Raw genomic sequence first — 27425 nt, 5'->3', positions numbered from 1 at the left:
GATCTGACACAGTTTTGAAACAAATTTTAGAACAATTAGCAATTTTAAACCAAAAAGTGGACAATCAATCACAAAAAATAGACCAAGCAACATCCACTATTAGTGCATTATCTGAAAAGGTCTCTCAGAATACTCAGGCAATTGAGAATTTACAAGGAGCAACAGCTGAAAATCATAAATTAGCTGTGGAAGCTTATCAAAAAGCGGAGCAAGCAAGTAAAAAAGTTGATGAGATTAAAGGTGAAATCAAGCCTCTGCAAAGACAGGTAGGGGAACAACAGGCCTACCTGTCGATGGTTGAATTGAGAAACAAGGAAAATAACCTTAGGTTGAGAGCTGTCCCAGAATTGGAGGAAGGCAACTTGGAGGGATTCTTGACACTTTTATTCTCCAAATTTTGGGGAATAGAAGAGGATAAAGACTTTAAAATTGTGACTGCATTTAGACTGGGCAGATCGGTGAAGAAAGACAAGTCCAGAGACTGTTTGGTTATTTTGAGATCAAGAGAAGAAAGAGACAAGATACTAGGCCTACATTTCAAAAAATCTTTAGAGATAGAAGGTAAAAAGGCTGAAATTTATAGAGACATACCCAAATTGTTATTGGATCTTAGAGCCTCATACATAGAACTGGCAAAGCTGTTGAGAAACAACACAATCCCTTACAGGTGGGAGTTCCCGCAAGGACTATCATTTAGCTATAAAGGAAGGAAAGTAAGAATTAGAACACCAGAGGATCAGCAGAAGTTTCTTCACGACAACGGGGAAGACCTCCAGAAAGGAGCAGTTGCGTCTTGGCCACCTCTACTACCAGAAACCAAACAGCCTGGAGCTGGACCATCATTGCCACCGCCGGGAACGGGGGACCTAGACACCCCATTGTAAGGCCTATAAATTGATTCAGGATGTCTCTGCAACTTCTTAGTTGGAATATAAATGGCGGAAATTCTCCAGAAAAAAGAAGGAAAGTATTTCACATTTTGAAGAAAGAACAATTGGACATTATTTGCCTGCAAGAAACACATGTGACAAGGCTCCATCGGAAAGTGTTAATTAATAAAAGGCTAGGCCAAGAATTTATTTCTTCGGACAGAGTTAAGAAAAGAGGAGTAGTGATATATGCAAAGGAGAGCCTGTCACCGAAATTTCTATTTAAAGATGAACAAGGCAGAATCTTGGCTATTGAAATCCATACACATGGAGAAAAATTTTTGATATTAGGAATTTATGCACCAAATGATGGAAAATCGGAATTTTTTAAGAAGCTGCATGAGACTTTACTGGACTATCTAGACTATAACAACATTATTATGTTGGGAGACATGAACGGGGTTGTCTCTGTAAATATGGATAAGTCGCAGAGTGCAAATATAACAAAAGAAGGCAGACTACCTAAAACTTTTTTTGAAATGACGGACAATATGGATTTGATTGATATATGGAGAGTCAAGAACCCCTTAGGAAAAGAAGGAACTTTCTTTTCTGAAGCTCATCTGTCATGGACACGAATCGACCAAATATGGACAACTAAAGGACTGGCACCTAAAACTAGAAAAGTGGAAATTTGCCCAAAAACTTGCTCCGACCATAATGCTTTGAAAATGGAATTGAGACTAAACATAACCGGATCCTTCCGATGGAAAATGAATGACACCTTATTCAGAGATCAGGAGATTGTGAAGAAGGCCCAAAAAACTTTGAAAGATTACTTTGAGATAAATCTAAACACCACGGTGGAAAAAAGAACAATCTGGGACGCAAGCAAAGCGGTCATGAGAGGGTTTCTAATACAACAAAACACTGTAAAGAAAAGACTCTGGAATGAAAAGAAGCAGAAGATATTGGAGAGAATAAGTGAAGGAGAAAGGAAATTAAGATCCAGGCCCAAGTCTAAGGAAGTGCTGAGAGAAGTGAAATTTTTCCAGGCCCAATACATGAAACTGATAAATCAAGAAGTGGAGTGGAAAATTAAACAAATGAGACAAAGATCTTTCGAATCAGCTAACAAGTGTGGGAAACTGCTAGCATGGCAGTTGAAAAAAAGACAAAAACTAAATACAGTTACAAATCTAGAGATTGAAGGGAGAATGGTTCAGAAGCCTGAAGAAATCAGGAAATGTTTCCAGAGATATTTCAAAGATCTTTATGCACAAGGGCCGCAGAAAGAATCTGAGATGGATCAATTTATTAAAACTAACGGATTACAAAAAATTTCCCAGGAAATGAGAACAATCCTGAACGTTAAAGTCTCACAGCAGGAAATCGAGAGTGCCATACAGAACCTCCAACTAGGCAAATCTCCAGGCCCTGATGGACTTACCTCCAAATATTATAAGGCTTTGAAGGACTATTTGATACAACCCTTGATGGAGGTGTGTAACCAGATCATGGAGGGTAAGAAGGCACCAGAAACGTGGAAAGAAGCTTTCATCACATTGATTCCCAAAACAGAAACTGAAAAGACTCAACTTAAGAACTACCGTCCCATCTCACTCCTAAATGTGGATTACAAAATTTTTGCAGATATTTTGGCTAATAGATTTAAAAAAGTATTGAATGAAGTGATTCATAAAGATCAAGCAGGCTTTCTCCCGGGTAGGCATTTGTTTGACAACACGAGAAACATTATTGACATTTTGGAACTCTTACAAACAAATATTAACACTAGAGCGGTGTTAATTTTTATTGATGCGGAGAAAGCCTTTGACAACATTTCTTGGATGTTCATGAAGAAAAATTTGGAAGGGATGGGAGTGGGACGGGGGTTTGAAAATGGTATAGAAGCAATATATTCAGATCAAAAAGCTAAATTGATTGTAAACAATGTGGTGACGGAGGAATTTAATATTGAAAAAGGGACACGACAAGGGTGCCCTCTATCCCCATTATTGTTCATCTTGGTCCTGGAGGTGCTTTTGAACATGATTAGAAAGGACCGGTCAGTTCGGGGCATTGAGGTTGGAGTGAAACAATACAAATTGAAAGCATTTGCAGATGACTTGGTATTAACATTACAGGAGCCAGTTCCTAGCACAAAAAGAGTTTTAGATTTAATTTCTGATTATGGTCGGGTGGCGGGATTTAAGTTGAATAAGCAAAAAACTAAGGTTTTAGCAAAGAATTTAACGTCTACAGAAGCAGATGAGTTTTCGAAAGAGACAGGATTAAATGTGGTTAAAAAGGTGAAATACCTAGGGGTGTATCTGACTTCTAAAAACTTGAATTTGTTTAAGGATAATTATGAGAAATGTTGGTCAGAAATTAAAAGGGATTTGGAAATTTGGACAAGACTAAAACTTTCCTTGTTAGGCCGAATAGCAGCTATAAAGATGAATGTTTTGCCGAAAATGTTATTCTTGTTTCAGACCCTGCAGATTGTGGACAAAGTGGTATGTTTTGGAAAGTGGCAGAAGGATATCTCTAAGTTTGTTTGGCAGGGCAAAAAGCCCCGAATTAAGTTTAAAATACTAACAGATGCGAAAGAAAGGGGGGGATTTGCCCTGCCAGACTTGAGGTTATATTATGAATCTACAGCCTTCTGCTGGATGAAAGATTGGTTTTTGTTAGAGAACACCGATGTCCTAGATCTGGAAGGGTTTGATAACGCTTTTGGGTGGCATGCGTATTTGTGGTATGACAAGGTTAAAGTTCATAAAATGTTCAAAAACCATATTGTTAGAAGAGCAATTTTTATGGTCTGGACAAAATATAAAGACTTATTGGAGAGCAAAACACCAAGGTGGCTTTCACCGGTGGAGGCCAAGGCACGTAAGAGACTTAACATGGAGGCCTACTGGCCAAAATATTGGGAACTAATCGAAAAAGTTGGTGACAATTGGAAGCTGCAGAGTTTTGAAAGTGTAAAAAGCAAGGTGCGAGACTGGTTGCATTATGCTCAAATTCGGGAAATTTTTAAAACAGATAAAAAGGTTGGGTTTCAGGTGGAAAAATCGAAATTAGAGACAGAATTGTTAGAACCTAAAGACAAATTACTTTCAAGAATGTATAACTTGCTGCTTAAATGGGATACACAGGATGAGACAGTCAAATCCGCCATGATAAAGTGGGCACAGGATATTGGACATAACATTATGTTTGATGACTGGGAAAGGTTATGGACCACCGGACTGAAATTCACGGCATGTAGTGCCCTGAAAGAAAATATTATGAAAATGATATACCGGTGGTACATGACCCCAGTCAAGCTTGCTAAGATATATCACCTGTCTGATAATAAATGTTGGAAGTGTAAAGAGGCGGAAGGGACATTCTTTCACCTCTGGTGGACATGTCCGAAAGTGAAGGCCTTTTGGGAAATGATCTATAACGAGTTAAAAAAGGTATTTAGATATACCTTACCCAAGAAACCGGAGGCCTTTCTTCTGGGCATTGTAGACCAGAATGTGTTAAAGAAGGATAGAACTTTTTTTATGTATGCTACAACAGCAGCAAGAATTCTCATCGCAAAGTGTTGGAAGACACAAGATTTACCCACACTGGAGGAATGGCAGACGCAGTTGATGGACTATATGGAACTGGCTGAAATGACTGGCAGAATCCGAGATTTGGGAGAAGAAACAATGGAAGAGGACTGGAAAAAATTTAAGGACTATTTGCAAAAATATTACAAGTTGTATGAATGTTAAGAAAATGCACTTTTTAGGAAATATTAGCCCCAGCAATGGTAATTAGGTGAAATGAAAACTAAGGCACAAGAAGATAGAGGTGAAATCAAGAAAAAATTTTATTGCATTATGTTTTAATTAAAATACATAAGATCACGGTTATAAAAATTCTGACTTTGGTAACATGATGAATTGAAAGATACAATAAGTAATGAAATAAGATAATAAATAGCTGAAGACTTTGTATTATGAACATTGGGTTACAAATATATTGAAATGGGTAATATGATAAAATGAAAGATACAATAAGTGATGAAATAAGATAACAAAATGCTGAAGTTGGTATTATAAATAATGCAGACTCGGGAAGATGTGGGGAAGTCCAAAAGATTCTGTAAAAGAAATATGAATTATGAAACTTTTGTACTTTATCCTTTTTCTTTTTCTTATTCTGTAAAACTAATAAAAATATTAAAAAAAAAAAAAAAAGATCATTGCAGTAAGGCTGAACATTTTCCATTTCTTAATTATTATTTTTTAAAATTCATAAAATCTAGTAATGTGAGGGATACAAAACCAGTTTCAAAGCTGTGACTATCTCTTTTTAAATCTTTCTTGTTGCCGTTTGGAAAATTAAGATATTTACACGGCGTGTGAAATTAACACGGCATTCTTTGTTTTTTTACTTGGTTTGCGGAACGCTTTACTGAATGTCACTCTTCTCCGTTGCAGGTAATATTTGAACTCAGTCCTTTGCAAAGAGAGTGGCAAAGGTAAGAAATAATACAGGTGCAATACAGTGTATGTAAGCAGGCCGAACAAGGATGGGTGTTTAAATTTGACACACACACACACAGTTTCCACTTAAAACCAAGAAATAAAAATAAACAGCTAATGGCTCACAATGCACTTAGGGGCCTTCTGCTGTTCAAGTGACCGCCAATTGTTGCTCTGCAATTTCTGCAAATGGAGCTGGCCACAGTTGTCATAGATCAGTCTACTGCCTGGTTGGGAATACCTGCATCCCTCCAGATTTTGCTGGGCTGTAACTCCCAGGATCCCTTGACCTGTGGCTGCGCTGACTGGGGCTGATGGGAGTTGGAGTCCTACAACATATTTGGGGTCAAAGGTTCCTCATCCCTGGACTACTGCAGCGCATTGTTTGTGGGGCTGCCTTTCGAAAACAGCTCGGAAACTTTGCTTAGTTCGGTATACAGCTGTTGACTAGAACCAGTCTGATGGAGCGCATCCCACTGGTTCTTAAGCAGCTGTACTGGCTACCAGTTTTCATCAGAGCACAATACAAAGTGCAAGTCTCCACCCCCCCAGTTCCTTGGCATCCGTCTGTCTCGGAAGACAAGGGAGGAGTGTGCCTTTGGGGGTGAGGTCAAGCTGTTGGAAGGTTGCAGCGTTTGCCGTGGCTGTAGAGACCGATACAGGAGAGACATGTTTTGCTGCAGCTGGGGCAGATGAAGGCGTCCGGTTGTGCCGCTGCAGATTCACCACTGCTTTTTTTTCCTCTGCGCTCCTCCCAGTGATTATTTCGACTTGACTTGGCTGCCTGCCTCCAAGCACTGCGTTTTTTAAGGGCTCCCTTGCTCCTGCGTTAACATACGATGGTGCTGAGAGCATCTTTGTGCAGTGCGGGCTGTGCCATATGGGGCTCAAGTTTGGGAATCGTCCAAAACGGGGCGAAGGGATATTGCGTTAGCAAAAACTGTGCCGGTGTAGCCCCACGCAACACAGCCCTCCCTGCTTTGGGGGCTGAGTGGGCTGGAACACGACTCTCTGGAGAGGCTTTTTTGGGTGGAGAGAGCAGAAGGCTCATACAGTGAGGGAAAGAAGTATTTGATCCCCTGCTCAATTTGCCCGTTTGCCCTCTGACAAAGAAATGACCAGTGTGTAATTTTAATGGTAGGTTTATTGTAGCTGTGAGAGACAGAATAACAACAGGAAAAACCCCAGAAACCCAGAAGAGAAACGTCAGGGATTCTGTCTCTCACAGCTACGATAAACCTACCATTAAAATGACGGACTGGTCATTTCTTTGTCAGAGGGCAAACGGGCAAATTGAACAGGGGATCAAATACTTCTTTCCCTCACTGTATGCCTTTTGGGTGCAACTTTGAAGGTTTTTTCCCTGTCTCAAATTTTTGTCGCTCGCAGATAAGAGTAGCCAGTATCTTGTGCGTGTTTGTGTATAGATGACGAAATGCTGTACAGCTTTATTGTGTCCATGTCACACATGGAGTCAGGAATCTGTGGTCCTCCAGATGTGCTTGGACTCAAGGATGAGGTGTGTTGGGCATCATATAACATCTGGAAGACCATGGGTTTCCCAGCCCTGCTTAACGCTGCTGAATTCTTTCTCCGTTATCCATCTGAATTTCAGGATGCTGCAGATAATTCAGAGCAGGCTGCAGGAAGAACACTCCCTCCAAGACATAATATTTAAAAGTGCTCTAAAAAGTGCCTCGACGGCACTGCCACCAAGGTAAACGTTTGCGCTTTGCAGTTCACAGTTCATCCTTTGCTTCAAGCATTTACTATATGCAAGGGAATTAAAAATAATAATTATCATCGTATTTTTCGCTCTATAGGACACACGTTTTCCCTCCTAAAAAGCAAGGGGAAATGTGTGTGCGTCTTATGGAGCGAATGCAGGGGGGAGGCAGGCGGGAAAAGCCCCCAAGAGCTGCACACAAGCTCCGTGCAGCTCTTGGGGGCTTTTCCTTCTCCTACCTCCCAGAAAAGCCAGTAGAAGCTGCGCAGCCCCTTTAAAGAGTATGATTCCCCCACCTGGTAGAAAAGCCCGCAGGAGCCGCACACTCTTTAAAGAGCGCGCCGCTCTTGGGGGCTTTTCCCCGAGGAGGGACAAGGGACTGACTGGCAACGTCAGTCCCTTCTCCTTCCTCGCAGAAAAGCCCGCAGGAGCCATGCGCTCCTTAAAGGGTGCACGGCTCCTGTGGGCTTTTGCGGCAGATGGGGGAATTCCCCCACCTGCAATAGCAGGGAGAAGTTCTGGGAGAAGTGCACAGGCTGCGTGCAAAGCTCCCCAGAGCTGGGGGGGGGGAATCATATTTTCCCCCTTGATTTCCCCCTCTGAAAACTAGGTGCGCCCTATGGAGCGAAAAATACGGTATATATATGTGGTCGTCATACTGATCTGCAGGTTACTCACTTCTGTAGTACGCTTGCTCACCAGCGAGTTCCAGTGAAACTAATGGCTCTTAAATGCGTTTTTGAGAAACTTAAGGGGCAGGGAAAGGAAGCGATTTGACAGTTTTGACATGTATTCCGAAATAGCTCAGGCCTATAAGGACATTCTTCCTGGATGTTGCCCTTGTTGGCACTGTGTCTCTTTTTGCTTCTGAAATCAAACATGCCCTTTCTTTTCTTTCTGTCATAGGCTGAAGTCAACAATGACTTCTGGGCTCCTGAGGAGCTCAGATTTTGGCTTCTTCTGCCGTTTGTTTGCCCAGTTCTGCAAATAGCGTAACTGGCGACACAGAAATGCCCGTGGTGCGTGAAAAGTAATGTTATCCGTGGCTGTAACTCGTTTTCCTTCTTCCACCAGGGAGGACAAGTCATTGCAACCTCCAGATGCCTGCAGAATTCATGGGCAGCTGTATGTTAATAAAGTCGCAGGGAACTTTCACATAACTGTGGGCAAGTATGTTCATTTCATTTACTGAAAACACTATAAACCAACTCCTCCCTCCGTTATCGGCATGTTGGGGGCTTCGCTTTATGATGGACAGATCAGCAGTGAGATCATACACATGTCCACCTTGAAACAAATTCATAGAATCATAGATTTTTAGACCTGGAAAGCTATGATTGTGTCCTTCCTCATTTTGCCCAGCCCCTGCAATGCAAGAATCTTTTGTTGTACGTGGGGCTCAAACCCTGACCCTGAGGTGATTCCCATCCCCCTTTTTTTATAACACTGCTTTTGACTTTTTAAAAAGCCCTTTGGGATTTTTCTCCTCTCAAGATTAGACGTTTTGAATATCTACCTGTGAACCCCTTGGGATGGGAGTCAAAAAACTGGTGGTCCTGCTTGCGAAAATGTGGGCAAGGACTTCACTAGCACTACAGGGCTCACCCCACCCTCTAAAATTGGCTCAGTGAGGTCTGGAAAACCTCCAGAACATTACGCTGCGGAGGGTGGATCATTCTGTTGGGCAAGCTGACAGAACGATTGCCAAAGTGCTATGCTGATTTCCTAACTTTCTGTTTAACCTTCCACCGAGGAATCTCAAATCACATGCTTGTTTCCCCACTGTGAATAATGTTCTTTTTCTCAGACCTTTAGCGTTAGGGTTGTGTCCAGTGGTTGTGTTGGCAGAGGGCAGCTCAAGCAACTGATATAGTAATCATAATCATCATCATCATCATTAATATTTATACCTCGCCCATCTGGCTGGGTTTCCTCAGCCACTCTGGGCGGCTTAAAGGTAAAGGGACCCCTGACTATTAGGTCTAGTCGTGACCGACTCTGGGGTTGCGGCGCTCATCTCGCTTTATTGGCCGAGGGAGCCGGCGTACAGCTTCCGGGTCATGTGGCCAGCAGGACTAAGCCGCTTCTGGCGAACCAGAGCAGTGCATGAAAACGCCATTTACCTTCCCGCCGGAGTGGTACCTATTTATCTACTTGCACTTTGACGTGCTTTCGAACTGCTAGGTTGGCAGGAGCAGGGACTGAGCAACGGGAGCTCACCGCGTCGTGGGGATTCGAACTGCCGACCTTCTGATTGGCAAGTCCTAGGCTCTGTGGTTTAACCCACAGCACCACCCGCGTCCCCTCTGGGCAGCTTACAGCGCATTAAAAATGGTAAAACATTAGTCATTAAAAAATTCCCCATACAGGGCAGCCTTCAGATGTCTTCTAAAAGTCTGATAGCTGTTTATTTCCTTGATGGGATCTCTCCTTCATCCCCTGTGCATGGTGTGGGCTGTACCATATGGGGCTCAAGTTTGCGAATCACTGAAAATTGGGCAAAGGGATATTGCATCAGCAAGAACTCTGCTGGTGTAGCCCCATGCAACACAACCCTCCCTGCTTTGGGGATGGGTGGGCAGGGACATGACCCTCTGGAGTGGGCCTCAGATCAGTATACCTGAAGGAGCGTCTCCACCCCCATCGTTCTGCCCGGACGCTGAGGTCCAGCCCCGAGGGCCTACTGGCGGTTCCCTCACTGCAAGAAGCCAAGTTACAGGGAACCAGGCAGAGGGCCTTCTCGGTAGTGGCACCCACCCTGTGGAACACCCTCCCACCAGATATCAAAGAGATAAACAACTACCTGACATTCAGAAGACATCTTAAGGCAGCCCTGTTCAGGGAAGTTTTTAATGTGTGACATCTTAGTGTATTTTTGTTCTTTGTGGAAGCCGCCCAGAGTGGCTGGGGAAACCCAGCCAGATGGGCGGGGTACAAATAAATTATTATTTATTATTTTGGTTACTCACGATTAAGAGTAGCCAGTATGGAGTATGTCCACTAACAAGCCAGGCACAGTGAAAATTTCATTTACCAGATTCCTAAAATGCTTACACCGAATTACATTGATGGCATCTGGCAGCAGTTTTGCCATGCACTTTGAATGCTAGACAAAACTGCCTTGGCAGAATAGACTTATTCCATGGGCTCCACTGAGCAACGTTTGGTCTTTGGCTGCCTGCTGCTCTTCTGTATACACCAGGGGGTAGTGATTCTCGCGATCTCAAGGTGTGCTGGTCTCCAAATGGCTGTGTCCCCTTGTAAGTGGTACTTTGCTCTGCCTATTGAAGTTTGCCCTTCTTATCGCATCCTTTTGATTCTGAAACTTTGTTCCCTCCTCCCTCTTTTTCTCTCTTTCCTTAGGGCAATTCCCCACCCAAGAGGCCATGCGCACTTGGCAGCCCTTGTGAGCCATGAATGTGAGTCCCTTTTGTGATCTTGCGTGAATAGATTGTTAGTTATGAGATGTTTGGGGCAAATATGTCTAGAAGAAAAACATTTTGAAATACTCCGTATGCAATGTGGCACATTCAAAGAGCTCTGCCTGCGTCTTTCGGACCAGTTCAGACCTACTGCTGACACCAGGTTTTGTTGGACAGACACAGTGGTACCTTGGTTCTCAAACCGAATCCGTTCTGGAAGTCTGTTCCAAAACCAAAGCGTTCCAAAACCAAGGCATGCTTTCCCATAGAAAGTAATGCAAAATGGATTAATCCGTTCCAGACTTTTGAAAACAGCAATTTAACATGAATTTTACTATCTAACGAGACCATTGATCCATAAAATAAAAGCAATAAACAATGGACTGCAGTCACACAATCAATCAGTAGCTGAACTGGGTTCCACACAGTCACAGAAACAAAACAAAAAAGCCACAAAAATGCAAAATAAATAGCAAAAACAGACAGACGTCAGCGTAACACTCAAAACAGAAGTGTGGCACTCAAAATGGAGCACGTTCAGCTTCCGAAAACAGTTCACAAACCAGAACACTTCTGGGTTTGCCGGGTTTGGGTTCCAAGTTGTTTGAGTACCAAGGCATTTGAGAACCAAGGTACCACTGTAATGGCTTGGGTGTGTATGTGTCATTTTGTATGATGATGAACACCTCTCTCTCCCTCCCTTCTTTCATGGATAAATCTGTCCCTTGCCCACCCCCTACCCAACTTCTTATTTTAAAATTAATTTTTCATTCATAACAATCCAATGGAGGCCACATTAATACAATGCCAAATCATATCAAATTACAATACAATCAAAGGAGCCAATTAAACAGTTCCGAATTAAACATTTTTGGATGACTTCCTGTGTTCCGGCTATCAGGAGTTGATGTTATTTCTTGATCCTGCGCCAATTTTCTTAATCCAAGTTCCACAATTCCGATCTTAATCCTTTGTTCTAGCAGCCACTGATGTGATGACTTTCGATCGTGTTTAATAAATCCATTAACTTGCAGAGGGAATTTATATCCTGTAGCTGTGTGAAATATTTGTTTACCTTCTTCATTTCCTTCATGTTGTGATCAGTCAATTTTCTTCAACATGGCCCCTCCTTCGAAAGCTCATTTCTAGGTTTGTCACAGCTTCATTTTGCCTCTTTGAGACCGAAAGCGGAAAGAAGTCGGGCCGCGACTTCTGGCTTACTTTCAGTGTTTATCTCCTTGTTTCTTCTAACAAGCTGACGTCTCACCAAAGCCATCATAAATCAGAACTAGAGCTCTCTTTAGCTGGCAACGTTACAAATCATCCCAGTATTTCACAAAGTTTATTCTTTCAAGCACTCCGTAAAGAAAATTGCAAGTTCTTTTTGAATCCCTCTTGCATTCCATATATGGTTGTAATCAATTAGCAATTTCCTTCCATTAATAATCCCCCTTCTCAACTTCCATCTTCTGTGTGGTCATTGGCATTCGGATTAAAATGAAACCAGGTGCACCCCTTTACCTGTTTTAATAACGGCGATCCATAACATTGAAATTTCGTAAAGGGGAACAAGAGGGATCGGTGGGTAGAAAGACCTGGTTATTATTATTTATTAATATTTCTTGAGTTTATATACCACCCTATACCCAGAGGTCTCAGGGCGGTTCACAGAATATATATATATATAAATAAAACCAAAATATAAAACCACAAAATATATACAGTGGTACCTTGGTTTACGAACTTAATCCATTCCAGAAGTCCGTTCTTAAACCAAAATCATTCTTAAACTGAGGCACGTTTTCCCTAATGAGGCCTCCCGCCGCCAGTGCCCTTCCAGCGTTCTGATTCCGTTCTAAGACCAAGGTAAAGTTTGCAAACTGGGACACTACTTCCGGTTTTGTGGAGTTAGTAAACCAAATTGTTCGTAAACAGGACTTTTCTTAAACCAAGGTCCACTGTAATGCAAATAAAAACAACAACCCAATAACTCCCCCCCCCAAAAAAGAGTCAGATTTTAAAAGGGCATAGGAAGTCAATAAGATCAACCAAAGGCCTGGTTACAAAGGAACGTTTTTGCCTGGTGCCTAAAGGTGTACAATGAAGGCACCAGGCAAACTTCCCTGGGGAGAGCATTCCACAGACGGGGAGCCACTACAGAGAAGGCCCTGTTCTTGTGTTGCCACCCTCCGGACCTCTTGAGGAGGAGGCAGATGAAGAAGGGCCTCAGAAGATGAACTCAGGGTCCAGGTAGGTTCAAATGGAAAGAGGCGGTCCTTGGGATATTGCGGTCCTGAGCCGTTTAAGGCTTTATAGGTATAAACCAGAACTTTGAATTGGGCCTGGAAACTAATTGGTAGCCAGTGCAGTTGGACCAGGATCAGTGTAACATTCTCAAACCATCTTACTCCGGTGAGCAACCTGGCCGCTGAATTCTGCACTAGCTGAAGTTTCTTTTTTTTTAAAAAAAAAAAATTATTTATAAATTTTTCAAATTTAACAATAAATAATAAAGAAAAAAAAACATTCCATTTGAATTATACATCCACATCTAATCTTTCCACTTTCAGACTTCCTTCAGTCTATCTGGAAATTTTCATGTTTTCACAATTATTCACATTTCTTGCATCTATATTGTTTTGTTTTCTTAACCAAATCAATCTTAACAATTATTATAAAACAACGTTTCTTTCCATTATTATCCCAGAGCTTCTTGAAAACCTACAAACGTTAATTGACCTTCACATATCTTCTTAATATACTCTGTAAATTTATCCCAGTCCTCGGTAAATCTCTGGTCTCGCCGGTTCCGAATTCTGCCCGTTAGCTTGTCTAATTCTGCGTATTCCATCAACTTCATTCTCCATTCTTCTTTCGTTGGGATTTCTTCCTGTTTCCAGCACTAGCTGAAGTTTCTGAACCGTCTCCAGAGGCAACCCTAAGTATAACGCATTGCAGTAATCTAACCCTAAGGTTCCCAGAGCATAGGCAACCGTAGTTAGGCTATCCCTGTCCAGATAGGGGCATTGCTGGGTGTCAGGGAACTGACATCAGAGTGATTTTATGGGCTAATAGCTGTAAATAAATAAATTTGATTTTGATTTGACATCAGAGTGAGAGGCGGAGGCAGGGCTCCAGAGCGATGCCGGAGAGGGGACCAGCAGGGGGGGAAGGAATTCAGCGTAACACCAGTAGAGAAGAGAGGGAGATGGAGGAATTGGAGACAGGTGTCCAAGACCCTTCACCAGAGACTAGTGGAGAGAGCGCTGACACGCCCCTGCCTTCCCCGTACTTGCGCAGACGGGTTCCGCGCAGGGAAAGTAGGAGGAGACTAGGCGTCAAACAGCTCTTATGCTGGAAGAGGTTCAAGAAACGCCCACTGGCAGATTCTGCAAGTGACTGACCGGCCACGGAGTGTGAGCTGTCAGCCAAGGCATGGTTGGGCAGGCAATATAACTAAAACTGAAGGCAACTTACGCACAAGTAACCCCCTTAGAACCATTACACTGGGTCACCAGCCAAAGCTGATGGAAGGCACTCTGGGCCACTGAGGCCACCTGAGCCTCGAGCGATAGCAAGGGATCCAGGAGCACCCCCAAGCTATGAACCTTCTCCTTCAGAGGAAGTGTAACCCCATCAAGAGCAGGCGATCTCTGACCCATCCGATCTAGGAAACCACCCCCTAACAGCACCTCTTCTATCTGGACTGAGCTTCAGTTTGTTGGCTCTCATCCACGGTTTCAGACTGAACTGAGCCATCTAATATTCTGAAACACAATGACTGCCGTGTTGTTTAGTCGTTCTTTATTTGACCATCCTGCTCACGGTAAGGCTGTGCCAAATCCTCTCTTTCCTTATAAGCAGTTTGACGTTAGCGTAAATATTTGCATCCATTTTTGCATTCTGGAAGACTGTAGACACTTGAGCTCTGTGTTTGTTTCTTTTTTGAACGAACAATTCTTTATTGATTTAAAAGATTTGCATGTCTATACAAACATTATGTACTATCTCTTAACAAGTAAAAAAAATTATAAAGAAAATAATAAAGAAGTAACAAAGATAAGAAACAAATCGAATTTTAAAAAAGAGAGACAAAGTTATTTACATAGTAAAAGTACTCATCAGCATAATCTTTCCCATCCTTCTCATTATACTGTTTGAGATAACATTCTTTTTTACACAGGTTTACACTGTATAATATCATTCCTTTTTGCTTTGTATACACTCCTTTGATCTTTTTCTTTACAAATATCACTCAATTTCTGCTGATATGAAGTTATTTATACAATAGAGTTTTACATAATTCTTAAATAACATCCATTCTCTAGTTGTTTTTTGTTTCGATATTCCTCTAACTGATCGCGACAGTTTTGCTAATTGTAGATATTCGAAAATGAGTATCTGCCAATCTGCAATCTCTGGGAGTGTTTCATTCTTCCAGTTCCTTTCTATAAGGGTTCTAGCGGCTGTTATACCATACATAAACATACATATATATGTATATATGAGCTCTGTGTTTTGACTTTGGGTCATCGCTTTGTGCGGGGCTGTGGGGGTTTAAAGAAACCTTTTTAAAATACGCTTTTAAAAGGAAGTTAGAAGCCTCACTTGCTTGAAGTTATCTGTTAGAAGTTGTTTAGCTTAGAGTGAAATTCTCAGGGACTGCATAACTTGAAACAGAACGGCCGCTTGTTGGGTTGAAATAAACGACAGACGAGTAGCAGGTGTCATCTGGGAGGCATGTGTCGAGCATGTCTCGAGGAGTCTCTTTTATTGAATATTACAGCATTGCCACATATGTGCTTGTTGCTGATTGGTTAACACAAGTACAAAGCAAAGGTTACATATAGGCATTAATCCCAGACCAAAGGCTGGGAAAGGGAACACAGAATTGGACCGGCGTGAAAACCTCCTTGTTAAACTATTACCAATGATTGCTCTAGCAACACTTGTTCCGTACATGTGGTCAGCCATGTATTAAGAACAGGTCAGAATTCTTTGTATGAACTAACTATGAACTGAACATCCTAGGAATATTTCAGCTTGGAGCGGTTTGTGCAAAAACATGTGCAGAAAGAAATACTTTCCTTCAGCCGCTATTGGGGGAAGCTAAGCAGCGCTGCTAACTCTGCGACTTTTGTTCTGTTCCGTTTTTCAGCGTACAACTTCTCCCACCGGATAGATCACTTGTCTTTTGGGGAGCTCATCACGGGGGTTATCAATCCTTTAGATGGCACTGAAAAGATTGCATCAGATCGTAAGTGTCACTCACCTCACGGAAAAGTATCTTTCATATTTTTCGATTTTTAGCAATGTCTTCTTACATTATTTATGTTCCCCGAATTCTTAGTAGAATGTGATGGGGGGGGGTATTTTTCTCAATTGTATCGGCTGTAAACTGCCCTGAGTCGAAGCAATATCGAAAGGCAGTTTTAAAAAGTAAAATAAAACGTTCCGTTCAGCCTTACTTTACAGTTTTTATTTCCTACTGCATGCTTGATTTTCTTGTCTTTCTTTCAGTCATTAAAAATCCACCTTCACTTAACTTTTAACAGTGCACTTTTGACATGAAAGCCCACCCCACCATCAAACCCCAGCTCAAAATAATCCTAATAGTTGTTGGTATTATTTATGAGGTTGTTGTTTTTTTATCCCATTCAAAGAAGAGGCTCTGGGCAGCCATAAAATTCAAATATTATAAAGACTAAAGTGTATTTAAATTCTGGTTGAGCCTTTTACTGATTCAGAAGTATATTTTGTGTGTGCGTGTGTGAAAGAGATACAAAAAAACCACACATATAAATTTATTTAGCAAATAACCCAATACTTTTAATCACGATGGGTTTAGGCCAGTGGTTCCTAACCTTTTTTTGGCCATGTCCCACCTAAACGAAAGGTAAAGGGACCCCTGACCATTAGGTCCAGTCGCAGACGACTCTGGGGTTTAGGCGCTCATCTCGCTTTATTGGCCGAGGGAGCCAGCATACAGCTTCCGGGTCATGTGGCCAGCATGACTAAGCCACTTCTGGCGAACCAGAGCAGCGCACGGAAACGCCGTTTACCTTCCCGCTGGAGCGTTACCTATTTATTTACTTGCACTTTGACGTGCTTTCGAACTGCTAGGTTGGCAGGAGCAGGGACTGAACAACAGGAGCTCACCCCGTTGCGGGGATTCGAACCACCGACCTTCTGATCGGCAAATCCTGATGCCCCCTCCCCATGGCATATAATTCTTATTATTCAAAAAGTGAATGCCTATTCACGTGGAGGAAGCCTAAAAGGCTATTAACTTGGTCTAAACCAGCGGTTCTCAACCTGTGGGTCCCCAGATGTTGTTGGACTACAACTCCCATCATCCCTGAGCTCTGGCCTTGCTAGGTAGGGGTGATGAGAGTTGTAGTTCAACAACATCTGGGGACCCACAGGTTGAGAAAGGCTGGTCTAAACGTTCTCGAATTGCCCTCCTTAAAAATTAAATTGCTCCCCTTTGGGGCGTGTGCCCCACATTGGGAACCACGGGTTAAGGTGGACTCAGTAGGGCTTCCAATAGGCCTCTGGTTTACCATTGTGAGAATAAGATGCTACGCAAGAAGAGCTCTCCTGGATCCAGCCAAAGGCCCATGATTTCCCACAATCCTGTTCTCACAGTGGCCAACCAGCCCACAGGCACCACCCAACTTGAGATTTCCAGAAGCTGGCACCCAGAGGCATCCAGGCTACATTGGCTTTGGGTCTAATCTAGCAGGGCTGCTTCCTTCCTACTCTATGATTCTTCAGATCTTCTGAGAATGCAGACCTGTGCGGGGCCGTGCCTGTATGTTGCAAACCACAGTATTGGGCTATGGTTCAGCTGGTTGCCTTTATGAAAGTTTTTGCTTGTTTTTAAAACGCTGCGACCCACCTCGAATCACATTGGTGCCTGCAAGTCTGTGCCGACTGTTTCTTTCCCAAATAGGGAGTCTTGTTTCAATAGGTACCCTTTTTTTTTGCCTTTTAGACAACCAGATGTTCCAGTACTTTATCACTGTTGTGCCAACGAAACTTCATACGTATAAAATTGCAGCGGAAACCCATCAGTTTTCAGTAACAGAAAGGGTAAGTCTGTGTGGGACGATAACTTGGGGAATGCCGGTGTAAGTTGTATACAAATCTTGTTCAAAAAATATGTATCAATAAAATCTCTCTCTCGTTATATTGTGACCTGATTTTCTTTTTCCAAAAATTCACAAATTCAAGCTCTCCCTAAAGCTTTAAATGCCATTGAAAGGTGGTAGTCAATACCCACTGAAATTAATGGAGCCAACTCAGTCATGTTTGTTAATTTTGGCAAGTCTTCTCTGAACAAAACTGAGGCAAGAGACCATCTTGGCTGTTAGTCCTGGAAGACCTGTTCCCTGCTTTGCAGGCCTTTTCCTCCTGGCCTGGACTGACTCCAACTACAAAAGCTGAGGCTGCCGAACAGACTCTTGGGCTGGGGTGTTATTTACTGATACTAATTTTTTTGTATCTTTATTCTAGATCTTACGTTTGATGTAGAAATTGTTCAATTTTGCTGTGTGTTTTTCTCTGTTTTATTTATTAAAACAGCAAACAAATTATCATTGACAAAAGCTACATTTGTTACGCTTAAATTATGTAATTTTTGTGTGTGTTGTAAGCTGCCTTGAGCACAGTTTTAACTCTGGAAAGGAGGTGTGCAAATAAAATGAGCGATTGCTTGCTTGATTGGCGCCAACAAGGTGCGAGTTTTGCCACCCTCACTAAATAACATTTCATTCAGTGCCACCTCACTGTTGCCAAGAAGATGCTCACAAGCTCTGTTTTCCTGTCTTGTACAAGCGAGATACTCTGTCTTTGCTTGCGCACGATCTAAAGTTCCTAAATTGTGTCCGGCTTTCCCCCCTGTTGCTAGGAAAGAGTGATAAACCACGCGGCTGGCAGTCATGGAGTGTCCGGGATTTTCATGAAATACGACATCAGTTCCCTTATGGTGACGGTGACAGAAGAACACATGCCCTTTTGGCAGTTTTTAGTGAGGCTTTGTGGCATCATTGGAGGAATCTTTTCGACGACAGGTATGAACTCAGATTATGTTTCAAGGGTTTCATTAAGTCTATCAAGGTCCTGTATCCTCCTTTTGCTATTCAAACTTTTCCCTCCCTCCACGGCATAAACAAGAGTAGGTTCTCCCTCTCTTCCCCCCTTTTTGTAATTTGTTCCCTAACTCCCACCCTGCTGACGACAGTGTCACTGCTTTTAAATCAGTGGTATTGGAGCGTCTCCACCCCCATCGTTCTGCCCGGACACTGAGGTCCAGCTCCGAGGGCCTTCTGGCGGTTCCCTCACTGCGAGAAGTGAGGTTACAGGGAACTAGGCAGAGGGCCTTCTCGGTGGTGGTGCCCGCCCTGTGGAACACCCTCCCACCAGATGTCAAAGAGAAAAACAACTACAAGACTTTTAGAAGACGTCTGAAGGCAGCCCTGTTTAGGAAAGCTTTTAATGTTTAATAGACTACTGACTGATTGCAAAGCTACGTGAATAATGAAAGAGCAGCATTTCCATGTGGAAGACAGGAGTGCCTGGCGTGCTCTGGTCCATGGGTTCGCGAAGAGTCGGACACGACTAAACGACTAAACAACAACAACAGACTATTGTATTTTAATATTCTGTTGGAAGCCGCCCAGAGTGGCTGGGGAAACCCAGCCAGAGGGGCGGGGTACAAATAAAGTTGTTGTTGTTGTTGTTGTCACATGGGAGAACAGCCACACACTTCTTAACCACAGGAGAATTTCAGAACTCTCACATGCTGCATTTCCAGGTGTTCTTGTTTTAAATGTGTACCTGAAATGCAGCTGTGGCCCTCCAGATATCATCAGATTCCCAACTCCATCAGCCTAAACCTAAATCAGCTTAGGTTTATCCAGTGACCCAGGATGATGGGAGTTGTAGTTTAGCAACATCTGAATGGTCCCAGTCATAGAGTGTGAATGAGGAGAGAGTCTCTTCCTTTAAATTCCTGGGAGTTTACCTTAGTGAAGACTTCACTTGGAAAAACATTATCACTCAGGTGGTTAGGAAGGCCCAACAGAGACCCCATTTCCTCAGGGTCTTGTGAAAGAACAATGTTAAACAACAATTGATGACCTCCTTCTACTGGTCCACAATAGAAAAGTGTCCTCTCCTATTGTATCACAGTGTGGTAAGTCGGCTTGAAAGCCATGGACAGAAAGTCTTTACAGAGGGTGGTGAACACAGCACATGATATCATGGGCTGTTCCCTGAGCCCGCTAGATGACATCGCAAGGGATCGTTGCCTTAGGAGAACGAGAAAATTTTTCAGGGACGATACACACCCCGGCCAGTAATAATAATAATAATAAATTTTATTTATATCCTGCCCATTTTATGACTGATTGCAAAGCTACGTGAATAACGAAAGAGCAGCATTTCCACACGTCCAAATTGTTCTCCCTTTTGCAGGAATTTTACACGGCATTGGGGGATTCATAGTGGAAATCATCTGCTGCCGTTTCAGACTGGGCTCTCATAAATCTACATCTGTAAGTGTATTCTGAGGAACGGCTCTCAGTGCTTAAATACGTGTTTTGCATGCCAAAGAATTAAAAAATAATAATAATAATAGATGGCGTCCTTAGGGCTGAGAATAATAGAACACACACTTGCCATTACTGGCAGCCCAGTGGAATTAAAATGGGGACGTGATCCAGACCATTATAAAGTACTTTCAACTCAGACAGGCTACAAAGTGCCTCAAGGAAGCCAGATTATGCAGCTGTTTGTGTATGCTTATTGAGTGTACTTCCGCTTCCAATATTTCATTTTATAAAGCCACTGAGAATGCTAGCCTAGACCAAGGAGTCAGAAAAACTGAGATTACTTCTAAAGGAAGATTTTAGAGCTGGAAATAATAGTAGCCCTGGGATGGAGATTGGCAATTCTGCAGAGCAATAACACCCCTCATTATTTGAAATATTGTCCAGCCAGCTCTGTCAAAAGAGGCTAATCTCCAAAAATCTCCCATGAAGATGTATTCTGCTCAGTTCTTCTCATCATACTCCCCCCTTGGTTAATAATAATAATAATAATAATAATAATAATAATAATAATAATAATAATAAATTTATTTATTTATTTATACCCCGTGCATCTGGCTGGGTTTCGCCAGCCACTCTGGGCGGCTCCCAATCAAATATTAAAAACACAATGCAGCACTAAACATTAAAAACTTCCCTAAACAGGGAATTTTAATTGCCGCTATGATGCTTTTGAATTCTGGTGCTGGAGGAGACTCTTGAGAGTCCCATGGACTGCAAGAAGATCAAACCTATCCATTCTGAAGGAAATCAGCCCTGAGTGCTCACTGGAAGGACAGACCCTGAAGCTGAGGCTCCAAGACTTTGGCCACCTCATGAGAAGAGAAGACTCCCTGGAAAAGACCCTGATGTTGGGAAAGATGGAGGGCACAAGGAGAAGGGGACGACAGAAGACGAGATGGTTGGACAGTGTTCTCGAAGCTACCTGCATGAGTTTGACCAAACTGCGGGAGGCAGTGGAAGACAGGAGTGCCTGGTGTGCTCTGGTCCATGGGGTCATGAAGAGTCGGACACGACTAAACGACTAAACAACAACAACAACAACATCCTCTAGATCTGGCAAAAGGAACCAATAGAGAGAATAATAACTCCTCTCTACCAGAAAGGAAGGTCCAGGGATACACTTGCTCTTCGAGTTGTGAAACTCGTGCAATCTGGTTTTGATGTTTCCAGATCTTCTACCCAATACTCTTTCTTTTTAACAATCGTTGGTACCAACTGGGGGGGAGGGGAAACACTCCCATATATATTTTCGTTGGTTCATGACCCATGGGCTCTAGGGAAGGCAGATTATCCCTATGCTGAACCCAGTGAAATGAAAAATTGGGCAAAATGTTCTTTGGATCTGATCTAGGGTTTTAGAATCTCAGATAAGCTAGATTGCATCCGGAACAGAATTCCAAGAGCTGGAGTGAGGAATTCCAGATTTACAAAGATCTGGTATTTGCAGCTGGAAAGGGAGTCTTTTGTCTGGTCCATAAAGATTTTCCAGCAAATATTTAATTATTGGCTAAAAACTTGAGGCACAGTTGAATTTTAGTCCACTGAGAGAAAAATCCTGGCATCAAAATATGAAGTTTACTCCGGAAACTTGGCTATTCAGAGAACTTCTAAAAATAATAAGAATTTATTTTTCAGATTTTAAAAATTTACAAACAATTATCAAACAACCAACATAGAAAGGGAATTCCGAAGAATCTCCTCAGCTTCCCTCCTCCCCTTTGAGGGTCCTTATATTAACCTTTTCCTCCTGCATCTTGTCTATTAATCCAAATCTATTAAAACTCCATTATACCCCAAATTCAACATAAAGCTGCAAGTGTTATTCCAATCCTACTAACAATTTTAATTGTTTACAGTGGTTTTTAAGGTGAATTATATATTTTCCCCATTCCTGATTAAAATTTTGGTCTTCCTGATTTCTGATTCTTTCGGTCATTTTTGCCATTTCGGCATAGTCCATCAACTTTATCTACCATTCTTTCTCTGGTCGGGACTCTGTCTTCTTTCCATCTCTGGGTCAATAACATCTGAGCGGCAGTAGCTGTGTACATAAATAGTCTTTTCTGATCTGTTAGAATTTTGGCACCTAGAATTTCTTTTTAAAAAAGCATCAGAGAACTCCCCCCCCCCCGAGACCATTATTATTATTATTATTATTATTATTATTATTATTATTATTATTCTTTTGTGAACTGTTTTGAAGTTTTATTACAACCGGGTGGATTTATCTTGTGAAATAAATACAGAAAATCCCCTATGCCTCAGTTCACTGCCTGCTGCTGAGATTGAGGGATTGATGCAACACTGCGGCCAAACGAGTTCCCTGCTGCAATTATGGGGTTTATTTGTGGAAAAATATTAGGCAGATGCGAGGAAGCGGGCGGCAGTAAATGAAAAACAGATAGAACGAATAAAGTGACTTTTTTCTTCTTCTTCGCTTTCTCCTTTGTAGGTCCCAGTTCAAGATGGCCACCTAAACAACCACGTACCTCTGGTGACAGAAGATGCTATGCAGTAGCACCTGCTTCAGAAACTCTCTCCCTTTCTTTCTGCCTGATGCAGAAGACATTTTTATAACTAAACATTGTGCAATATGTTAAGACCGTGCTAATGGGCAGCAGAAATAATCAAGCCTTTGAAAAGGAAAAAAAAGGAAAAAGCAACCAACCAACCATATCTGTGTGACTTGTCTGTCCTCTTAAGAATTCAGAAAGAGGCCATGGAATCTTCCGGAATGAGCAAGACTGTGGATGTGTCTGTAGTTCACAGCAGGACTCGACTCTTCCACATAAACAGAATTTGAGCCTTGAAATATCAACGTACAGCACTCTAGATTCCAGGTTTTGCCTATTTCTGACCAAAACTATGCGCAGACGTGTGAAATGTGTATTTTTCAATATACAGTGTAGCAGGATAATTAACAGAACTTGCTTCAGAATTGAAGTTTCATTATGGGTTGGTTTTTTAAAAAAGAAAACAGCAGCAGCAGCAGGTAACATAAGATGTATTTTAAGTGCTATATTTGGAATATGGAAATCAAACACATGAAAGGAAGCAAATTGAAACACACTACCGAGAGTGGGTGCAGTTTTTTAAATGGTGCGGTTCTCGCTTGAAACAAACGGTGTTGGGAAAACAACCCCCTTGCTTCTAGAGGGAAAACATAGGTTGTCTCGAAGAACGGGGGCTTCATTTTGCTGGGGCCCGTGGAGGGGCGAATGCAACAGGAGCTGATGGGGGTTATTAAAATCTGGGAAATTTCTGGAGATTTGGGGCATGTTTAAAGCATTTCACATGCCGGCACGCTGGATGCAAATTCTTCTGAATGTACGGACGTTTGTAAGTGCTTAACATAATTACAGAAAAAATTAGAATGGAGCCTACACGGAAAAACAGATGCATTTAGGCATACCGAATGCTTGACAGTTGCAGTCCCAGTGAAGTCAGTGCTGCTTATTCCCAGCACAAATGTTGCTAGGTTGTGGTCCTGTGACCTGAGATCGGTGCATATACCTGCATTGAACTTAAGATATGGATATGACAGGTTCTCGTTCAGGGCCCTCGGACATATATAGCAAACTTCAGCTGGCTAATATCTATTTCCCAAAGACTTATTTGAAGAAATTGATGAAGAGAAAAGAAAAGAAAGGAAAGGTCTCAAAAGCGTCCCTTGCCTTGCAGAAATTAGGATGTAAATTTAATGTGCAATGCTTGGTGCTACTTGAATATCAATGGGACCATCTAATATATTCCATATTAGATGGACAGGCCAAAGTGGAAAGATCAGTCAGAGTTTTGATGTAAAAATTGGGGTTTGGCTTTTGCTGCCGAACTCTCCAATGGGACTCTTGTGTCCCCTTAGTCCATGATTGGTCAGAGAAGAATGGGTGGAAGCAGGATCCAGTGGAAAGCAAGGCAGATATTAATTTTTCTCTTGCAACAGAGTTCCCTCCGCTCCTTCCAAGGAGGGAGAGACCCTGAACTTAAAGTGTGCTGGAACCTTTAAAGACTTTTGACATTAGCCAAAGACCACCCCAAAATCATCATACATAAACCATAGGAGGTGGTCTGCAGCAGATATCCTGTCTGCCAGGATACCTGATAATGGTCTCTGGTTGCATTACCTGGCAGCCTGGCCATTCTTTTGTGATGGTTAAAACTTTAGTTCCTGAATCCAGGTCCCAGGCTCACCCTATTCATACACAAAGACAGGATTTGTAAGCGAAAAGACAATGGGAAACCTTTCCCCATTTCCCTCCCTTGCTGCAGAGGAATATTTGAGGTCATTGGGAGAGTCGAAATGGCTTCAGGATTCCTCTCCTGTACTATTTCAGACACATGGTTTATACATATTTAGATATGTGTGTATTTATGAATATTTTTTCTATATTTGAGACCTTAAAATTCTTATAAGAGTTAGATGCTCAAGGATAAGGAAAATCAGATAGCACTGAATATGATGGTAGCTATTGAAAGCCTCTCTCCACGACAGTAATACTCTCTGGAACTCCAAGCAGATAGCCAAAGACATGGGTACATGCGGTATGTGTGTGTTTCTCATCCTGATTGTCAAACCACATGGGAAATTGCATTCAGACAGCTGCTGGGTAGAATGCTGCCTTGCAGACACCATTTTCAATGGGTTTGATGCCAAGGTGAAAAAACGTGAAGAAATCCTGAGTGATGGAAAAGTGTCTAGTGTTCATTGAAGTAGATGTTGCTTAACAATGTGGCTAAGATGGTCTTTGAGCTGGGAAAGTTGGGTTGACGCCACCCCCAACCATAACTTCGCTAAAATTGGTCTGTCTTTCCAAGTTTGCCCATCTGTAAAATGGGAATAAAACTGCAGGCTCCTCATGAAGATGAAGGTGATAAGGATTTAATAGTGTGTTGAAAGTATTATAAAATAATAACCACATTCTCAGAATGACATTTTATTAACAAAGGATGGAACATGCACTATGTTTGCCTGAGAAATGACTGCCTGAAATAGCCTCCTGGTTGCAATCGATTCCTCCTTGCTTGGAATTATGGCTGTCTTCTGAGTCTTTTTATCTGTTTTGCGAAGCCATGGTGTAGAGCAGGCTTTCCCAAACCTGAGTCTCCAGCTGTTTTTGGACTACAACTTCCATCATTCCTTGCTAAGCAGGACCAGTGGTCAGGAATGATGGGAACTGTAGTCCAAAAACAGCTGGAGACCGACATTTGGGAAACCCTGGTGTAGAGATTGGCAGGAACACTCTGATCCATAGGAAGAACAACACCGTTGAGGCCATTGAGAAGCCTGTTTTTGGCAGCTTTGCTATGTCATTATACCTGCTCTTGTCCGTGGGAATAAGGTATTGTCATGTTGAACAACTTCCTGAAGGTTGCCTATAGTGAGTTCATGGATGCTGAACCTGTGGTCCTCCGGGGGTTGCTGTTGGACTTTGGCTTCCTTCGGCCCCAGCCAGTAAAGCCAGTGTACAGGGATGATGCCAGCTGGGAGACCAGCTACACCTGGGGGGCCGCAGGTAGCACACACAGGTTCAGAGCTTCTTAACCCATTCTTACATAAATGCATGTAAGAGACACTCTGGTTATAAGCAGAAGAGAGCAGACCAGCTGTGTTGGCAGCAGTATAATGTATTTTATATACAGGTAAAGGGACCCCTGACCATTAGGTCCAGTCGTGACCGACTCTGGAGTTGCGGTGCTCATCTTGCTTTACTGGCCGAGGGAGCTGGTGTACAGCTTCCGGGTCATGTGGTCAGCATGACTAAGCCGCTTCTGGCAAACCAGTGCAGCGCACGGAAACGCCGTTTACCTTCCCGCCGGAGCGGTACCTATTTATCTACTTGCACTTTGACGTGTTTTCAAACTGCTAGGTTGGCAGGAGCAGGGACCGAGCAACAGGAGCTCACCCCATCATGGGGATTTGAACCACCGACCTTCTGATCAGCAAGTCCTAGGCTCTATATTGGCAGTCAAAAGGAGAAAGGCATCATCTGGAGCAGGTGTCACAGAGCAAGTCATAAGGTGATCTCATACGCAAGTGTAGAACCGTAGACATCTTTGGACTGTGGTCAGTTTCAGTGGACAATATCCAACCAATCTGGTCAGTGTAAGGATTTCTGCTTGTGCAGTGGAGCCCTACCCCCTTGAAACAACCCCCTTAATTTGTTATGGGGTTTTCCCTCCCCACCCCGAGAAAGCAGATTTTTGTTTATGTAAATCCCTGTACTGATGGAACGAGTTAGTTAGATACAGCCTGTATTTCTCCTCTGAGTATGACTTAAATTGGAAGTTGCCCATCACCATTTTATCTTGCATTTTCCTTTGCAGCCTTAATCTCCCCCCTCCCCCCAAATACTCTAATAACACCGGTAATGGTCAGAATTACAGAAGTGCTATGGAGCAATTACAGGTTATATAGGGTGACTTACTCCACTGCCCTTCAACATAGTTAAAGTGTTTTCTTGATGGCTGCAAGGAACAAGCGTGCGAAATGTTCTCCTGCTTTCGTATTTTAGAAAAATAATTTAAACCAGTTAAGCTCCTAAGGCTTTCTCTATGTGGAAAGTAGCCTGTGTATTCATCAAGGACCCAAAATGATAGGAAATGCCATCAGAAGCTCCTGCATTGCATGCTGTCTGCGCAGGAGGGGAGTTTTCTAACGGAATTGTTTTCCAGCAAGAAAGCAATCCTGCAGAAACAGGATTCTTAAGATTCCAGACTTAATTTTTGCCCGAGGATCTTATTTTGTTCATTGACTGCTCTCCGGTTTGAGATTCATCTGCAGGAAATGAACTACTTTCATTTACTTGCAAATTGAATGCAAACTAACAGCCGTTGGTTCTTTACAAACAGGGCCAGATTTAGGGATACAAGCTTCTGAAAATGGTCTACGTATGAACTTTCAGAATAATAATAATAATAATAATAATAATAATAATAATAATAAATTTTATTTATACCCCACCCTCCCCTGGGCTCTGGGTGGCTAACACCAGTAAATTACAATAGAAACGTAATTGGGGGGGGGGGGCAATTTAAAATACAGGTTAAAATGCAATTAATGCAGCCTCATTTTAAAAGTAGCCCATAGATCAAAGCCGTAAAGGGGAGGGAAGACATAAGGGTCAGACTGAATCCAAACCAAAGGCCAGGCGGAACAGCTCTGTCTTGTAGGCCCTGCAGAAAGATGTCAAATTCCGCAGGGCCCTAGTCTCTTGTGATAGAACGTTCCACCAAGTCGGGGCCAGTACTGAAAAGGCCCT

General features: G+C 42.5%; 1 protein-coding gene across 1 annotated transcript in view; it reads left to right on the top strand.

Moving 5' to 3' along the window:
- Positions 1–23104, top strand: part of ERGIC2 (ERGIC and golgi 2) — a 42743-nt gene extending 19639 nt beyond the window's left edge. The window contains exons 7-15 of the mRNA XM_081878507.1: positions 5357–5397; positions 7017–7118; positions 8202–8297; positions 10491–10546; positions 15708–15806; positions 17547–17644; positions 18462–18624; positions 20030–20109; positions 22619–23104. Of these exons, the coding sequence (XP_081734633.1) occupies positions 5357–5397; positions 7017–7118; positions 8202–8297; positions 10491–10546; positions 15708–15806; positions 17547–17644; positions 18462–18624; positions 20030–20109; positions 22619–22684 (801 nt within the window). The 3' untranslated portion in view covers positions 22685–23104. The remainder of the gene's footprint in view (positions 1–5356; positions 5398–7016; positions 7119–8201; positions 8298–10490; positions 10547–15707; positions 15807–17546; positions 17645–18461; positions 18625–20029; positions 20110–22618) is intronic.
- The last annotated feature ends 4321 nt before the right edge of the window (positions 23105–27425 follow it).

The sequence above is a fragment of the Podarcis erhardii genome (genome assembly GCF_964252035.2).
Source record: "Podarcis erhardii genome assembly, chromosome: 10".
Classification (NCBI taxonomy): Eukaryota; Metazoa; Chordata; class Lepidosauria; order Squamata; family Lacertidae; genus Podarcis; species Podarcis erhardii.
This window is presented reverse-complemented; position numbering and strand designations above follow the sequence as displayed.